Genomic DNA, 14,248 nt, shown 5'->3' on the forward strand with positions numbered 1-14,248 from the left:
ATCAATGTACATGAGAACAACGAGATTAGGATGGCATTTTGATAAACAAAGCCTGCATTTTGCATTATGAACCTCAATTAAATATCATACATGTGTCTCTAGTGCTACGATTGAATGAGATCTTACAGTAGTGGCAAAGTTTCCCATTGCACTACAGCAGTAAGCTACCCCTATATCATATCACACTCTTAAGCAGTAAAACGAATTAAACGCTTATTAGTGTTTCCTAAATACCAGATTTCTTTGCCGAGAACCAGTCCAAGAGCAAAAGGGAGGAAAGCAATATTCCCAGGACATGTATATTGTCAGTATGTAGTCTCCTTTCATCCAGTCTCTTAATTTGCCCAGATTTTCACATGGATCCTATTCTTGTACCATTCATCTGTTGACACTATCATCCAGATAGACTGTCTAGCATTGATCTTTTCATTAGGTGACCACACAACAAAATGAATGCAAGGATCATTAGTACATGCTCTAACTTCTTTATGGTCATTTATGTTCCTTTCAATGTATGCTAGAAATAGTATAACATGCACCCACTTAAAGTATTCACTGCTGTTTGATCCTGCAGAGCAATGCAATACAGGCCCCTTGATCACAGGGGGCTGAAGAGTATCTAAGCACATAACCAGCCACGGTACGCGAATATATGTGTACTATTTCTATCATTGGAAATGGACACAAACAGATACGTTGGGAACATTCAATACATCACAAGGCTGATGCACACAACAAAATATGTAATTGTGTTTCCTATGTAATAAATATAGCGATACAGGTTACCAAAACAAAAAAAGTTTTGAAATAAATATTGATAGAGGTCCCGAAAGGCGAGTTCACCTAGTTAAAAAATACTACAACTAATAATAATAATAGAAACACTCTTCCAGGAATGGCTACGGTAATTATTTTTTTTAAGCAGTTGTACTAAATTCACTCACAAAACTGTATCAAACAAGCTTATAATAACACAAAGAACCCAAGCAGTGTACTTGCCAGTGTGAGCTGATCTTCTGCCCTGGATCTGGGATGTGCAGCCTCACGAGGAGAGCACTGGAGGAGGAAACAGCCTCTCGCTTCGCCCTGTGATCCTGCCTCGGTGTCTCTCCCCGGGTCCCCTCCCTGGTGTCCTTGTGCTTCTCATACTGCGTCTCCTCGGAGCCAGGAGTACAATCTACATGATACACACATGCAGAGGTTTTCTTTTTTTTTGTCTGGTTTAATCTTATTCGTTTCACCTTTTCACTGACCAGAAGACAGGAGGGAGAGTTTATTTGGAGTGAAGGAGAGCCAGCAAAGCAGCAGCCCACTGTTGCATAGTCAATAACATCCTTTTTTTTTTTTTTTATCAATGCATGTACAATAGGGGCGCTTGGCCATGCACCCATTGAAAAACCTCTTCATTATTTGTGGAAAAGAAATAACCGTTAACTATTCGGTTGGAAATTATCTGAATCTGCCATTAATGGATGCACTGCCCCCCCCCCCCTCCCCCTCTACCCCTCTCCCCCTTCACCCAGCTCAGTTTTGGGAGAAGAAAATAAAAGGGGGGAAAACTAAAAACTATATATAATGTAGTATGTGCACCAAGCTCCTACTTAATTACCCCCCGGAGAAGAGGAAGAATATGAACAAATTAATTTACACCTCACTTTCACTTGGTCAGAGGTTGTCTGGGTTCAACACAGATTTGGCTGATTGAAACTTCACCTCAGCCAAATTGTATTTAACTCTTTTCAAACACCTTAAACATGAAGTGATGAGTGAATGTGCTGGGGGGGAGGGGGACGCACACAGTTGAAGTTTGAGCTCATCCCCAGCACTGTTTCAAGGTACAGGATCCCTGCTGTTTCACATGAGAAATGCTCTCTGTTTGGAGGTGGGATGGTGATTTCCCCTTGTAGTAGCACTTATAGGTTTACTGTACGCTAGATGGCAGCCCGATCCAGCAATTGTGAAGCTGAAAGGCAGTTGTGTTAACAGGGTCCTTTTGCTGGGACTCCTTACTTACAGCCATTGATCTTTCTGACAACAAAACGAGAGCTTACCATTGTTTCATTAATAGTTATTGTAACATCGGTGCTGTCTGAACACCGTTACAAACTGCACCCAATGTTTTGTTTTTATTTGTGATACAAATCTGATGTGTGTGTGTGTGTGTGTGTGTGTGTGTGTGTGTGTGTGTGTGTGTGTGTGTGTGTGTGTGTGTGTGTGTGTGTGTGTGTGTGTGTGTGTGTGTGTGTGTGTGTGTGTGTGTGTGTGTGTGTGTGTGTGTGTGTGTGTGTGTCTCTCTCCTATACCGGTGATTTATTCTTATTTCTTACATATAACATGTTAGTGAAAAGAAATAATGTAATATACAATATGGCTCGATCCAGTAACATACAGAGCAATTGAATTAAACCATATTGTAGCAGTTAGTTCTTTATGGTGAACCATACTCAAATATTTACTTTACTAATCAATTTGTTTAAAAAGATGCTTTCCTTTTTTATACACCAATCTAAACGACTCATAATGTCTTTATTTTTACATCATTACCGCCCCCCCACCCCCCTCCACCCCTTTCTTACCATCTATTTTCCCCCATATCACCATCATCCACCCCAACCGGTGTATTATTATTTTTTTATTCGTCTGCGCCCATAGACGACCCATACTAATCAGGTCTCATAGTAAATAGCAGCGAGCTTGGCGACCTCAATAAAAACTGTGCTGTCAGAGACACCTTCCCCCCTCCCCCTTTCCTCTATTCCCCCCTTTCCTCCGCTCCCCCCCCCCCTTCCCCCCTTCCTCTCCCCCCTTCCTCTCCCCCCTTCCATCTCCTCCCTGATCTCCTCACCCAAACCCCTCCTTTCTCCCTCTCCTCCCCAGTCCTCTCCCCCCACCTCCCCCCCTCTCCTCCCCCCTCTCCTCCCCCCCCCTCTCCTCCCCCTCTCCTATCCTTCCCCCCCTCCAACTCCCCTCTCTCCTCTCCCTCCTTCAACCCCAGCCTTAGGTAACAAGGCAAAAGAAGGAGAGAGGGGGGGGGAAATAAGTGGGTCCAACCAATGGAGTGGAAGAGGCTTGGCTAACCTTAAGCCTCCCATTTTTTTTCTTCATCCCCCGCCTCCTCCCCCCTCCCTCCCTCCCTCCCTCCTCCTCCCAATTCAGGGCTCTGACCAGTCATTCGCCTTTGATTATCAGTTGCCAGCAAGCCCCTCTCTTGGCTCCTTGACATGAGCCACCATATAAGGCAGGCGATCTCCATAGAAACGTGTCAGTTTCAATAGTAGAGTCAAAGTTCACTATATACAGACATTGGCGCAGATCCCCCTTTCGGAAACATTGCTGTGCTAGTCTTCTCGTGGAAACGCATTCAGTCCTGTGTGTGCCTCTTCCTCTCTCACTCCCATTCTCTCTCTCTCTCTCTCTGTGTGTGTGTCTCCCTCACTTCTTTCTTTATTGCATATTCTATTAGCTGCTTTTTCTTTCCCCTTTCTCCTTTTTTTTTTTGTTTTGTTATTTTTGTTTTGTTTGTGTTTTATCCTTTGCTTCATTCCTGCAGGAGAAAAGCTTCCAACTACCAGTGGCTCTTCTTCATCGCATTGTTAATATCTTATTTCTTGTATTTCTTTTATTTTTTGATGTTATGCTCCACTTTGCATAATTCTGCTGCTTCTTCGAGAGGATAAGAGGTCTCTTTTTTTTATTCTCCCCCCCCCCACCCCCCTTGACTTTTCCAACGAGTTTTATTTTACAGACTTTAACAAAAAAAAAACAAAAAAAAAGCTATATTGGTCGCTCTGCAGATTTTATTCCACGTATTATTGTTATTATTTTTCCGTCAGAAGGGATAAGCAAGAAGGTGAGAAGATTTTTGTTCCTTAACATACTTTGGATCGTTCCTTTTGATTATTATTATTATTTTTGTAGATATATAATTACTTGCCGCTCATCAAATGACAATTCGACGTGTTTGAGAATTATTTTCCTCTTAACCAAATAAAAGGAAAATTAAAGCAAAAAAAAAAAAAAAAAGGAAACTGTCTGAACTACCTCTGGATCAGGCTTTTCAGAGACTGATTCCTTGAATGGCTGGCTGCGTTTTGCCCTGGATTTGGCCCCCGGACACTTACAAACCCTGATCGGTTTCCCTTTTTTTTTTTTTTTTTTTTTTAAAGATTTATTCTTTTTTTTTTTTCTTTCTTGCATCCCTCCCTCCCATAGAAGCCACGGCCAACTGCACTGTGATCAGCGCTGTACTACAGCAGCAGCAGCTACAGCAGCAGCAGCAGCAGCAGCTCGGTCCTGCCCCTGGCCAGCATCCTATGTGTTCGCTTCTTTGCATTGGGGACATTGGGGTTGTGAATCCTGCAGCCGCCTCCTCCCCAGCAGCAGCAGCAGCCGCCGCTGAACCCTCCTCCAGCTGAGACACCAGCTCCTCACCCAGCTTGCAACTCCGACACCAGGGAAAGGACCAAATAAAAGAGAGACAAGGGGAAAGAAGACAAGGGAGGGTGGGTGGGGGGTGGTGGGGGGGGAGAGGATTGGCTTGCAAACACCAATTAAATAAATAAGAGTCACGATTTCTCCCAGTCATATAAAATAATAGAGGTATATTATTTGATAAATTTATTTATTTATTTTTGGTGGGGGGGGGGGTGTTTTAAAAGGGGGGGGTGGGCTGGTGGTGGTGGGAGGGGGGGGGAAGCCCTTAACACAAAAAAAAAATCAAAGGAGACGGCTCCCATCCGCGGTCACCACGGCAGAGACAGCCAGCTTCTTCTTCTCCTCCTCCTCCAAAATAAAGCCCCCCCAGACCACCTCGGCGATCAGCTCGCTCTCCAGTACTTGTTGGGCCCGAGATATGGCAATGGTAGTTAGCAGCTGGAGAGATCCGCAGGAGGACGTGGCCGGGGGGAACCCGGGAGGAGGCCCCAACCCGGGGGCAACCCAGCCGGCCAGGGAACCGGCTACCGCTGCCCCCCACACCCCGCAGACCCCCAGCCAGCCAGGAGCACCGGCCACCCCGGGCACGGCCGGGCACGACAAGGGCCAGCAGCAGCAAGGCTCGGGCCAGCAGCAGCAGCAGCACATCGAGTGCGTGGTGTGCGGGGACAAGTCCAGCGGCAAACACTACGGCCAGTTCACCTGCGAGGGCTGCAAAAGTTTCTTCAAGAGGAGCGTCCGCAGGAACTTAACCTACACATGTCGTGCCAACAGGAACTGCCCCATAGACCAGCACCACCGCAACCAGTGCCAGTACTGCCGCCTGAAGAAGTGCCTCAAAGTGGGCATGAGGAGGGAAGGTGAATATTTCTTCTGTTGCAATGTGTGTGGATGTGGATGTGGGGGGCTAGTGTTAAAATGTTGATGCATTTTTTTTTGTTGCTGTTGTTGACTTGCTGGTGTGCCATCCCCCCCCCCCCCCCCCCCTTTCTACCATTGTGATGCTATTAATATTAATAATCGTAGCTCTCCCTGTGTGGTTATCCTTGTGTGTGTGTTTGTCTGTGGAAGCATGCTGTGGGATGTTGGCTGATCCTTCTATAGATGTGCTGCCTCCATTATTTTTACTGTCATCGTTAAAACACAGACACACACAGAGAGAGAAAAAAACTTCTGCTGGGGATCCACTATTTTCAGCACCAATTCTCTTTAAAACGTGAACCCCCAAACATTATGCATTTAGAGCACTTTGGAAAGTGATGTGAATCGTACTAATCTTTTTAATTAGTGTTCCCTGTCCCGAACAAGACTTGGCCTTGTTAAAACACATGTCCTCCTCTCGGAGAGAGAAGTTTGAGGTAGGACAATGTTGTCACAGCTCAGTTGATTATTTCAGCATGCTGTTCATTTTGTCTCTGCAAAATGTCCACCCTCTCCTTAAACTGAGCATCATTTTTTTTGGAGAAATTTACAACATAATTAATGAGCCATTCCGATTACAAGCAGGATATATTGTCTCTATTAGGCGGATTTTTTTTTCACACATATTTTCCAGTTGGAGCTTAAAGTTTGAGTATAGTTGTTTTATTTTCATCTGGCAATATTTACTGGTGGGTGACATGGGGATAGAAACACACAGAGTCTGTTAGGCAGTTCAATCAGCCATGTACATAATAGCTTCAGTAAAACATAACTAGAGGGTGTCATAAATGTTTCATTGCAAATCATGTAATGCTCAACCTAAAATCCTTTCTCTGGTCCCTCAATTAGTCAAATATTTTCAAGCGATTTTTTTTTTTTTAAAGGGGGATTTGAGACAGGAGAACACTTTTCGGGCAGTCTTTTTCTTCTTTCCTTTTCTGGACCCTTCAACTGTTTGTATTCGAATATAAAACATCAACCCAAACCGACAAGATATAATTATTGAAATCCAATTGCAAAGGAAGGGAATAGTTGTGTTAAAAGAGGACTGCAGAATGCATCGGTGACCAGAGAGTAAGAAATATCTATCAAACTAGTAATTAAAAAAAAAAAATCATATAACATAATAGCAAATGAGGTAATTGCACCCTCTATTTAAATGTATTTTTTTTTTGTACATAGCAGATAAAATAGTTGGCACTGTTCAAGTCGGGCACGAGCACACATCAAATAAACTTTGGTCAGCTTTAAGAACTGCCAGCATAAATAAGCATGCTAAGGTTTTGCATTGGGACAGTTAATGAATATTGTGTTTTGCAGCTTGTGCTTTCACTCTGCAGACGGAGGGCATGGTTTGCACATGCAGGAAGCTTTAAATATATTCATTGAGTTACTGATGGCTTATAGCTCAGAATGTTTTACTATTGTGAGCTCCTTCTTTTTTATTTTTACACGATTTATCATCTTTAATATATCTTTTGTATGTTTGAAATTAATGGTGCTTCTGTTTAGGGAAAAGTTACCCTTACTGCAAAATAGTACATGGATGTAATTATTGCAGAGTAAATCGCAGAGATGTTATGTCCTATGCTGTCGTCAGCGGATATATTAAGCTGAATTTGTTGCCAATACAAAATACACCAGCAACAGATTAAAAAAAAAAAGCATCTGCATTGACATTTTTTGTAATGTTATGTTTGCAGACTACATCCTGACAGTGGGCTGCATTGTTTGTGCTTTTAGTGTTTGTTTTCAATAAGATAACTTAATTGTTAAAAATCACTGTGCAGTGAATGGGAATGCATTTTCAGTGTTGTGTTTCTGTATGTGATATGCCATTGAAATCACACACACATGTATGTATTTATGTGTGTGTGTGTATATATATTACATGTGTGTGTGTGTGTGTGTGTGTGTGTGTGTGTGTGTGTGTGTGTGTGTGTGTGTGTGTGTGTGTGTGTGTGTGTGTGTGTGTGTGTGTGTGTGTGTATATATATATATATATATATATATATATATATATATGCCCATCAATATATATATGTTTATATATATGTATATATATATATATATATACATGTATTTTTATATATATATAATGTCAGTAATTGATGTTTTCTCCAGCCCTGGTTGCACATTTCCTCTCCTTTCTCTTTGTTTTTGTCAGCGGTTCAGCGAGGTAGAATGCCTCCAACCCAGCCGAACCCAGGCCAGTATGCACTGACGAATGGGGATCCCCTGAACGGCCATTGCTATCTCTCCGGATACATCTCGCTACTGCTGCGGGCTGAGCCCTACCCCACCTCCCGCTATGGCAGCCAGTGCATGCAGCCAAACAACATCATGGGCATTGAGAACATCTGCGAGCTGGCGGCCCGATTACTCTTCAGCGCCGTGGAATGGGCCAGGAACATCCCCTTCTTCCCAGACCTCCAGATCACAGACCAGGTGGCTCTTCTCAGGCTGACTTGGAGTGAGCTGTTTGTGTTGAATGCAGCCCAGTGCTCCATGCCCCTTCACGTGGCCCCTCTACTGGCCGCTGCTGGCCTCCATGCATCCCCTATGTCCGCTGACCGAGTGGTGGCCTTTATGGACCACATTCGAATCTTCCAAGAGCAAGTGGAGAAGCTCAAGGCCCTTCACGTTGACTCTGCTGAGTACAGCTGTATCAAAGCCATCGTCCTATTCACATCAGGTGAGTGAAGGGTGTATTAGGGGTGGGTAAGGGGTCTTGTCCGATGGACACAACCACATACCCAGCCAAACAAACACATACATCTGAAAGCCCAGGTTGGTGGCAGTGGGATCCCAACTGGGATGCTCCCTTGGCAATATCTCACCCCCCACAAGACAAGGGATTTCTCTGCCATCATAGGAGATGTGATGTACTGTAGGGCCGGATCTGCAGTGAGGATGGTGCCAGCAGTATTGAAGCGTTTTGCTGTCAGATTTATGAAATTGGATCCTGCCTGTGTGCCTGAATGTGCTTGTGCATATTTTTATGAGACTGTGTGTTAGTGATGCTTGTAGCATTTAATCAGGTTCTCAATAAAGACGTTGAAGCTAGGATCAGTTCAAACATGATTCTGTAAAATAGAGATCAATCCCCTTTTTCTTATCAGTCGATTAATTCCCATTGGAAAGAACTGATGTTTACTGTGACAGGAAATACTAATGGTAAAATAAAGACAATTTTAGAAATGTAAAAGCGATACAAAACACAAGCTACACTTCCATCTCTACACCATCTTGCTATGGAAACCACACGTATTAAATATTTAACAGATTGTCTGAAAACAGCAAATTAAGTGAAGGCAGTGGTTACACGGATGCATACATGATCATATTTTGTGTGATGGATCCTTACATCAACCTTTGGGGTAATCAAGAAGCACAATCGCTTAAACTGCGTCTATTACAAGACATATTTAATGAGAGATGCATGGAAACAGCAGCTTGCATGGCTGCCACATGTAAACAAAGAAAAGAAACCCACATTCAGATTATTCATTTATTGAGGAACACCTCTACTTCCCTTTAATTATTCTCTACAATACATTTTTCATAAAGATTCATTAAATACTTTCAGTAAATCCGACTTAAAACCGCACATGAATAAAATAGAAATCATTCTTCCACAAAGATGCAAAACAAGTAAGGGGCCCTGTTCAGCAGTAAGCAGTATACAGTCCATTTATTTGTATTTCAGCTGCCATTCGTGCATGAAAAATAGTATTTACATTGTATTAAATGGCTCTTAAACGTGCACAATATTGTAATGCACCAAATGTAGTATTAATATCGGTGTGAACATCAGATAATGTATTTAGACATTGCTATCTAATCTGTATGCATGGTGGTCAGAGGCAGCATGTACGTTGACTGCCCCCCTTTACTTTCTGTACAAAGGCAGTCATGCAGTGTTAGAGGGAATATTTATTTGCAGAAGAAAACGTGGGTAACTTCAAAGCAAATGGGGAATCTTATAATGCACCACCAAGGTATATGCCTAAAACACATTCTTAGTAGAAATGGTGTTCTTTGCTGTTGTTGTTTTTTTTTATAGAAGAATGATACACTTAAAATGATGATGAATTATAAATTACCGATCTTGGAATTATTTTCTATGGATTCATTTAGAAATAAATTGCGTACAGGCCCACAATGAAAGATACAATTGCAAAGTTGTACCTCTGTCAATAACAGAGACCTGTAAATATGAAACTTCCCTTCAGCAACAGTTGAGGAACAGAAAAAAAACCCCAGCTATTTTAGTGTTTGCTCATTCAAAGTACTCCCTGCCTATAAATCAGTACCATTTAAAATATTAGTGTAAGCCATGCAGTACTGAAGATATAAAAGTATTGTATACTTACAGCCTTTGAATAATTGAACATGGATATGCTACTGTCAGTAGACATTTGGTTTCTTTACTTTACCTCGGAAAATTTCCCCTCCCCCAACACACATGCACACTGCAACTTTTGACCAAACTTGTTTTGATTGCTAGCCAGTGGGGAATTGACTGAAAAGGCTTTCTCCAACTTTTAAATAAAGTTTAAGTGACGAAAACGCAATTTTAAATCATAATTTAAAAATTAGTTTTCTAAGGCTAAGTATTCACAGCTGGCGCTGAGCTCCCGTTTTGTGGTTTTCACATTTTGACTCCGGATTCTAAACCTTTGATATGTTGGAAACCATCCAAAGGTTAGGTCGTGACCCATACTTCCCCCTTTACTTTATTAATTTATATCCCACAAATATATCATAAACTAAATGAAAGATCCCATGAAAGTCTCCCACTAAGTGAATGTTGATATAACAAATCCACTCAGCCTTAAAAACTTACGTTTTCGGATACTTCTTTAAAATTAAGCAGTGTTACCAATATGTTGTTAGTGGGAGAGGATGCTAATGCATTCGTTTTGGGGACCATACATTAAGCAGCAGGGGCAGTTCAGGCTAATATTTGTATTATGCAAAATATTTCGAAAAAATATATTGGCAAACATTACCAAAAAAGTCAGATACTTTGAACAACGCTAAACATTGACTATCAAAGTTACAATGAAAGTATTCTTGCTTTGTAATTACACTTTTGTTTATTTTCTTACCACTGAATCAAGTACTTTGCCCTGGCAACAAACTTTTAAAGTAAAACAATAGATTTAGGAATATTTTACATTTTCCCAAACATCTAATACACCAGTGTGTACATACACCATTATTACTGTACGTGTGTATGCGCCACTTCCAACTTTTTCTACATTAAAAAAAAAACGTTTTTGTTTCTACAGTACTTTGTTCAATTTATTTTTCTCAATTCTACTGGGTAAAGGTCATATTTAATATACATCTTCTCATGTGTCCCCCACCAATACGGATACTAAGTGTTATAGGTGCAAAAGCATACTGCTCTACTCAGTGGGCCACTTCCAGAAGAATATTTGAGGACATTGATTATGAATCAATATCAAAGTAAATACATGACAAATGTAAGAAATCCAGGCACACCTGAAATGATAGACTGGGTTAGGTGAGTTAATGAGTACACTGCACATACAGGCCTGTTATATTGCATCACTGTAGTTATTAAGGGGAATGTACATAGATACACTGATACTGTAAAACAGAAGTGTATGTCAACTATAGTGGATTAAAAACATGATTAAGGTGGAGATATATCTAAGAGCTGATTAGAAGTTCTTACACTATATTTGTTTTATTTGCATTTTGCTCGGGGCAATTTTATTATTGTAGTCCTGATCACAGATTTTTTTTTTCCATGTGATTTGCCAAAAGAAATCTAATTATTTTACATACTTTCATCATCGGGTATTTAAACATCCGAATCAAGTCCTTTCTTTTTTGCCCAGTTTTCTATATAACAGTTATCAAAAGTGATAGATTATTTTTTAAAGTCGGACTTTGATCAGTATAAAAGACTTGACCTTTTTTTTTTGTTTGTTTTTTAACTTGTTTACAATTTCAATATATTTGATGTTAATTCTTTATCATACATACAAAAATGACCTCCAGTTAATAAATAAGGCTTTACATTTCACTGATGAAATCACCTTTTACCGTTGGCATTTCACAGTCTAACCAGCCGATTTGGCATAGCCCCGTGTTTGGGTTTATGTTATAAATATAAAGTATTAAGCTGATAAATACTAATAGATGCTTAACTACAAAGGTGATATGAGTGTATAGATGTGATGTAGAGAGGATCTTGCAGTGAGGGAGACCTCACTCTGTGCGCCCTGAGAGTGCAGTCTCTCCTCCTCTCTCTGTCCTTCCTGCAGATGTCTTTCTTGTCCTATCCCTCTAGATTATTTAACAGTTATATTAAGATGTGGCAAATGTAACTATTTGGAATATATACCACGTTGTGTACTTTTCACATGCTGCCAATGTACTCTACACTTTGTATTTCCGCCCCTGTCACCATCATAGGTAGAAACAATATCAATGCCGTTGTTTAGTATTTTAACATGTTACCTAATATTACAACACGCAGCCGGCGTTATTTGACTTGAATAAGACAACTTGCTCAATCTGGTTGCTGCAGACATCCACTATTATAAAAGCAATGCGCAGTAGCAATATAGAAAAGACGGATTCTTGCAAGCTAAGGTGGGACAGGCAGGTGGAATAACGCTTCAGATCTGGAATAACGCTTCAGATCTGGAATAACGCTTCAGATCATTATCTTTTAGTTCGGTAAAGATGAGGAAGCAAAACAAAAGGTCTGGTGCTTTGGGGATTGCATACACTGGTGGTCTAGACTAGGGAGTCTCATTGTGTTGATTATAGGGTTGGGTGTCTGCATTTATTTACTTAATAATAATATAATAATGTGTGTGTGTGTGTGTGTGTGTGTGTGTGTGTGTGTGTGTGTGTGTGTGTGTGTGTGTGTGTGTGTGTGTGTGTGTGTGTGTGTGTGTGTGTGTGTGTGTGTGTGTGTGTGTGTTTGTTTAAGATTTCATATTTAATAGTCAATGAATGGTTCAATTGTATACTTGGAGACTTTGCCTGTGTGTAAGCATATTAGCTGGTGTCCGTTTCTCTATGTAGTGTTGTTATCTGTATAGCATTGAAAGGACCTGCAGTGCATTGCATACCAGCCTCCTCCTCCTCTCTGCACTGAATGACTTCCGCGTGCATTCTAGCAGTGCTTCTTTTAGGTGTGTGATTGAGGTGACAGGTATTGGATGTGATTGCTAGGCCCTTGTGCCATACTAACTATTTGCCCTATGTGATTGTTTTCTCCACCATGAATCCTTGATGCGTGGCTCCCGAGTAGATGCCTGTGGTCTGTCAGATGCTGCCCACATCGAGAGCCTGCAGGAGAAGTCTCAGTGCGCCCTGGAGGAGTATGTCAGGAGCCAATACCCCAACCAGCCCAGCCGGTTCGGTAAACTACTACTGAGGCTCCCCTCCCTGCGTACAGTGTCCTCCTCTGTCATCGAACAGCTCTTCTTCGTCCGCTTGGTAGGTAAAACCCCAATAGAAACCCTCATCAGAGATATGTTACTATCTGGAAGTAGCTTCAACTGGCCTTACATGTCAATCCAATGTTCCTAGAGAACAATAAAAGAGACAACAAAAAAAAAAAGGACCTCAATCATGGCAAGAACATTAAACTGAAATGCAACCCGAACAAATATGGTGGGAGGTATACTTGGTTATTAAAGACTTCTTAGGATATGACTAAAGAAAGGACTTCATGTGTATGGAAAACTGTGCAAAAGAAAACACACAAAAAAGGACCAAGGGGAACTATATATATATATACTGTATATATATATATATATATACTGTATATATAAATATATATATATATATATATATTTATATATATATTTATATATATATTTATATATATGTGTGTGTGTGTGTCAAAAAAAAGAATATGGACCATCGTGGATATACTGTGGACTGGATTTACTCTGTACAGAAATACATGGAACTGACAAGAACTCCTGTGTAAAATACACACGCACATACTTACCATGGACATCGTTGTTGATTTTGTAAAATATTAGTCTTTATTTTCATTTTTTGCTAAAATTTAAAACATTGTATGCGCATAAAGAAAGCAAGAAATAAGAGTTAGGGGAAATAACAGTTTCCAAGTACTTATTAAAAAAAAAACTTGTCCTGTGTCTATGTATCTATATCTGTTTTGTATTTTTTTCTGGTTCCAAACCAGGTTTCCTGTAATTCTCTACTAATAATTTTTTGATATAACCCTTTGCTTCTTATAATGAGTGCGATATATGTTGTCGAAGCTATGTTCTTCAAGAATTAAAATTGAAGTGAGAATTTAAACAAAATAAAAGACTTTAGCAAAAGAATGTGTTGTGTTGTATGACATGATCCAAAATGCCCCTTGGTGGTCCCTGGAATAATAGGACTTGCAGACAATGTTGAAGTTTGCAAAACAACCCAATGGCATAAAATTGCAGTGATTGTGTGATTTAGCTGAGCATTGAGAACACAAATCAATATATCCACAAATTATTTGCTTTTTTTTTTTATCCTAGATCATTTAATCAGTTAATTCATTTATCTTGGTGATTGATGGATACTTCTGTGAACATTTGTGGCCACGTTTTGTTTTAGATCAGTCTCTCTTTTTCTCTCTGGGTGTGTGCTACAGTGATTTCATTTAAAAGCAGTTTCTTAAAATGTGATGTGTACATGTAGTGATGGTTATTCTACTTTATGTTCAACAAAGAATATATTGTCAAGAGATGTAGCAATTGTACAGTGTGTGCTGTTCGATTGTATAGGATCGACAGGCTTTTCCAAGGTCTGAGTGGCTAACAATGAGCAATAAGATATGACCCCATTTTTGCTATATTTCAAGCAATTGTATAACTTACTC

At 40.5% G+C, this 14,248-nt stretch overlaps 1 protein-coding gene and 1 long non-coding RNA gene across 7 annotated transcripts in view; one reads left to right on the top strand and one right to left on the bottom strand.

The window, feature by feature from the left end:
• The window catches only part of LOC142490682 (uncharacterized), a 40,628-nt gene extending 39,252 nt beyond the window's left edge, over positions 1–1,376 (bottom strand). For 3 of the 5 annotated variants that reach the window (XR_012800109.1, XR_012800106.1, XR_012800110.1), the window contains exon 1: positions 1,000–1,376. This is a non-coding gene — a long non-coding RNA (uncharacterized LOC142490682). The remainder of the gene's footprint in view (positions 1–999) is intronic. The other 2 variants (XR_012800107.1, XR_012800108.1) reach the window with 2 other exon arrangements.
• A 3,315-nt stretch (positions 1,377–4,691) lies between these two features.
• Positions 4,692–13,723, top strand: NR2F1 (nuclear receptor subfamily 2 group F member 1). 2 transcript variants are annotated; one of them, XM_075593117.1, is made up of 3 exons: positions 4,692–5,294; positions 7,523–8,050; positions 12,662–13,722. In XM_075593117.1, exons 1-3 carry the CDS (start codon positions 4,853–4,855, stop codon positions 12,940–12,942), a joined length of 1,251 nt encoding a protein of 416 aa, XP_075449232.1. In that variant the 5' UTR covers positions 4,692–4,852; the 3' UTR covers positions 12,943–13,722. The 2 variants fall into 2 exon arrangements, with proteins under 2 accessions (XP_075449232.1, XP_075449237.1); XM_075593122.1 differs by lacking the exon at positions 4,692–5,294 and adding an exon at positions 6,535–6,781 and having other exon boundaries at positions 12,662–13,723.
• Positions 13,724–14,248: the final 525 nt, after the last annotated feature.

This window comes from Ascaphus truei, chromosome 1 (assembly GCF_040206685.1).
Source record: "Ascaphus truei isolate aAscTru1 chromosome 1, aAscTru1.hap1, whole genome shotgun sequence".
NCBI lineage: Eukaryota > Metazoa > Chordata > Amphibia > Anura > Ascaphidae > Ascaphus > Ascaphus truei.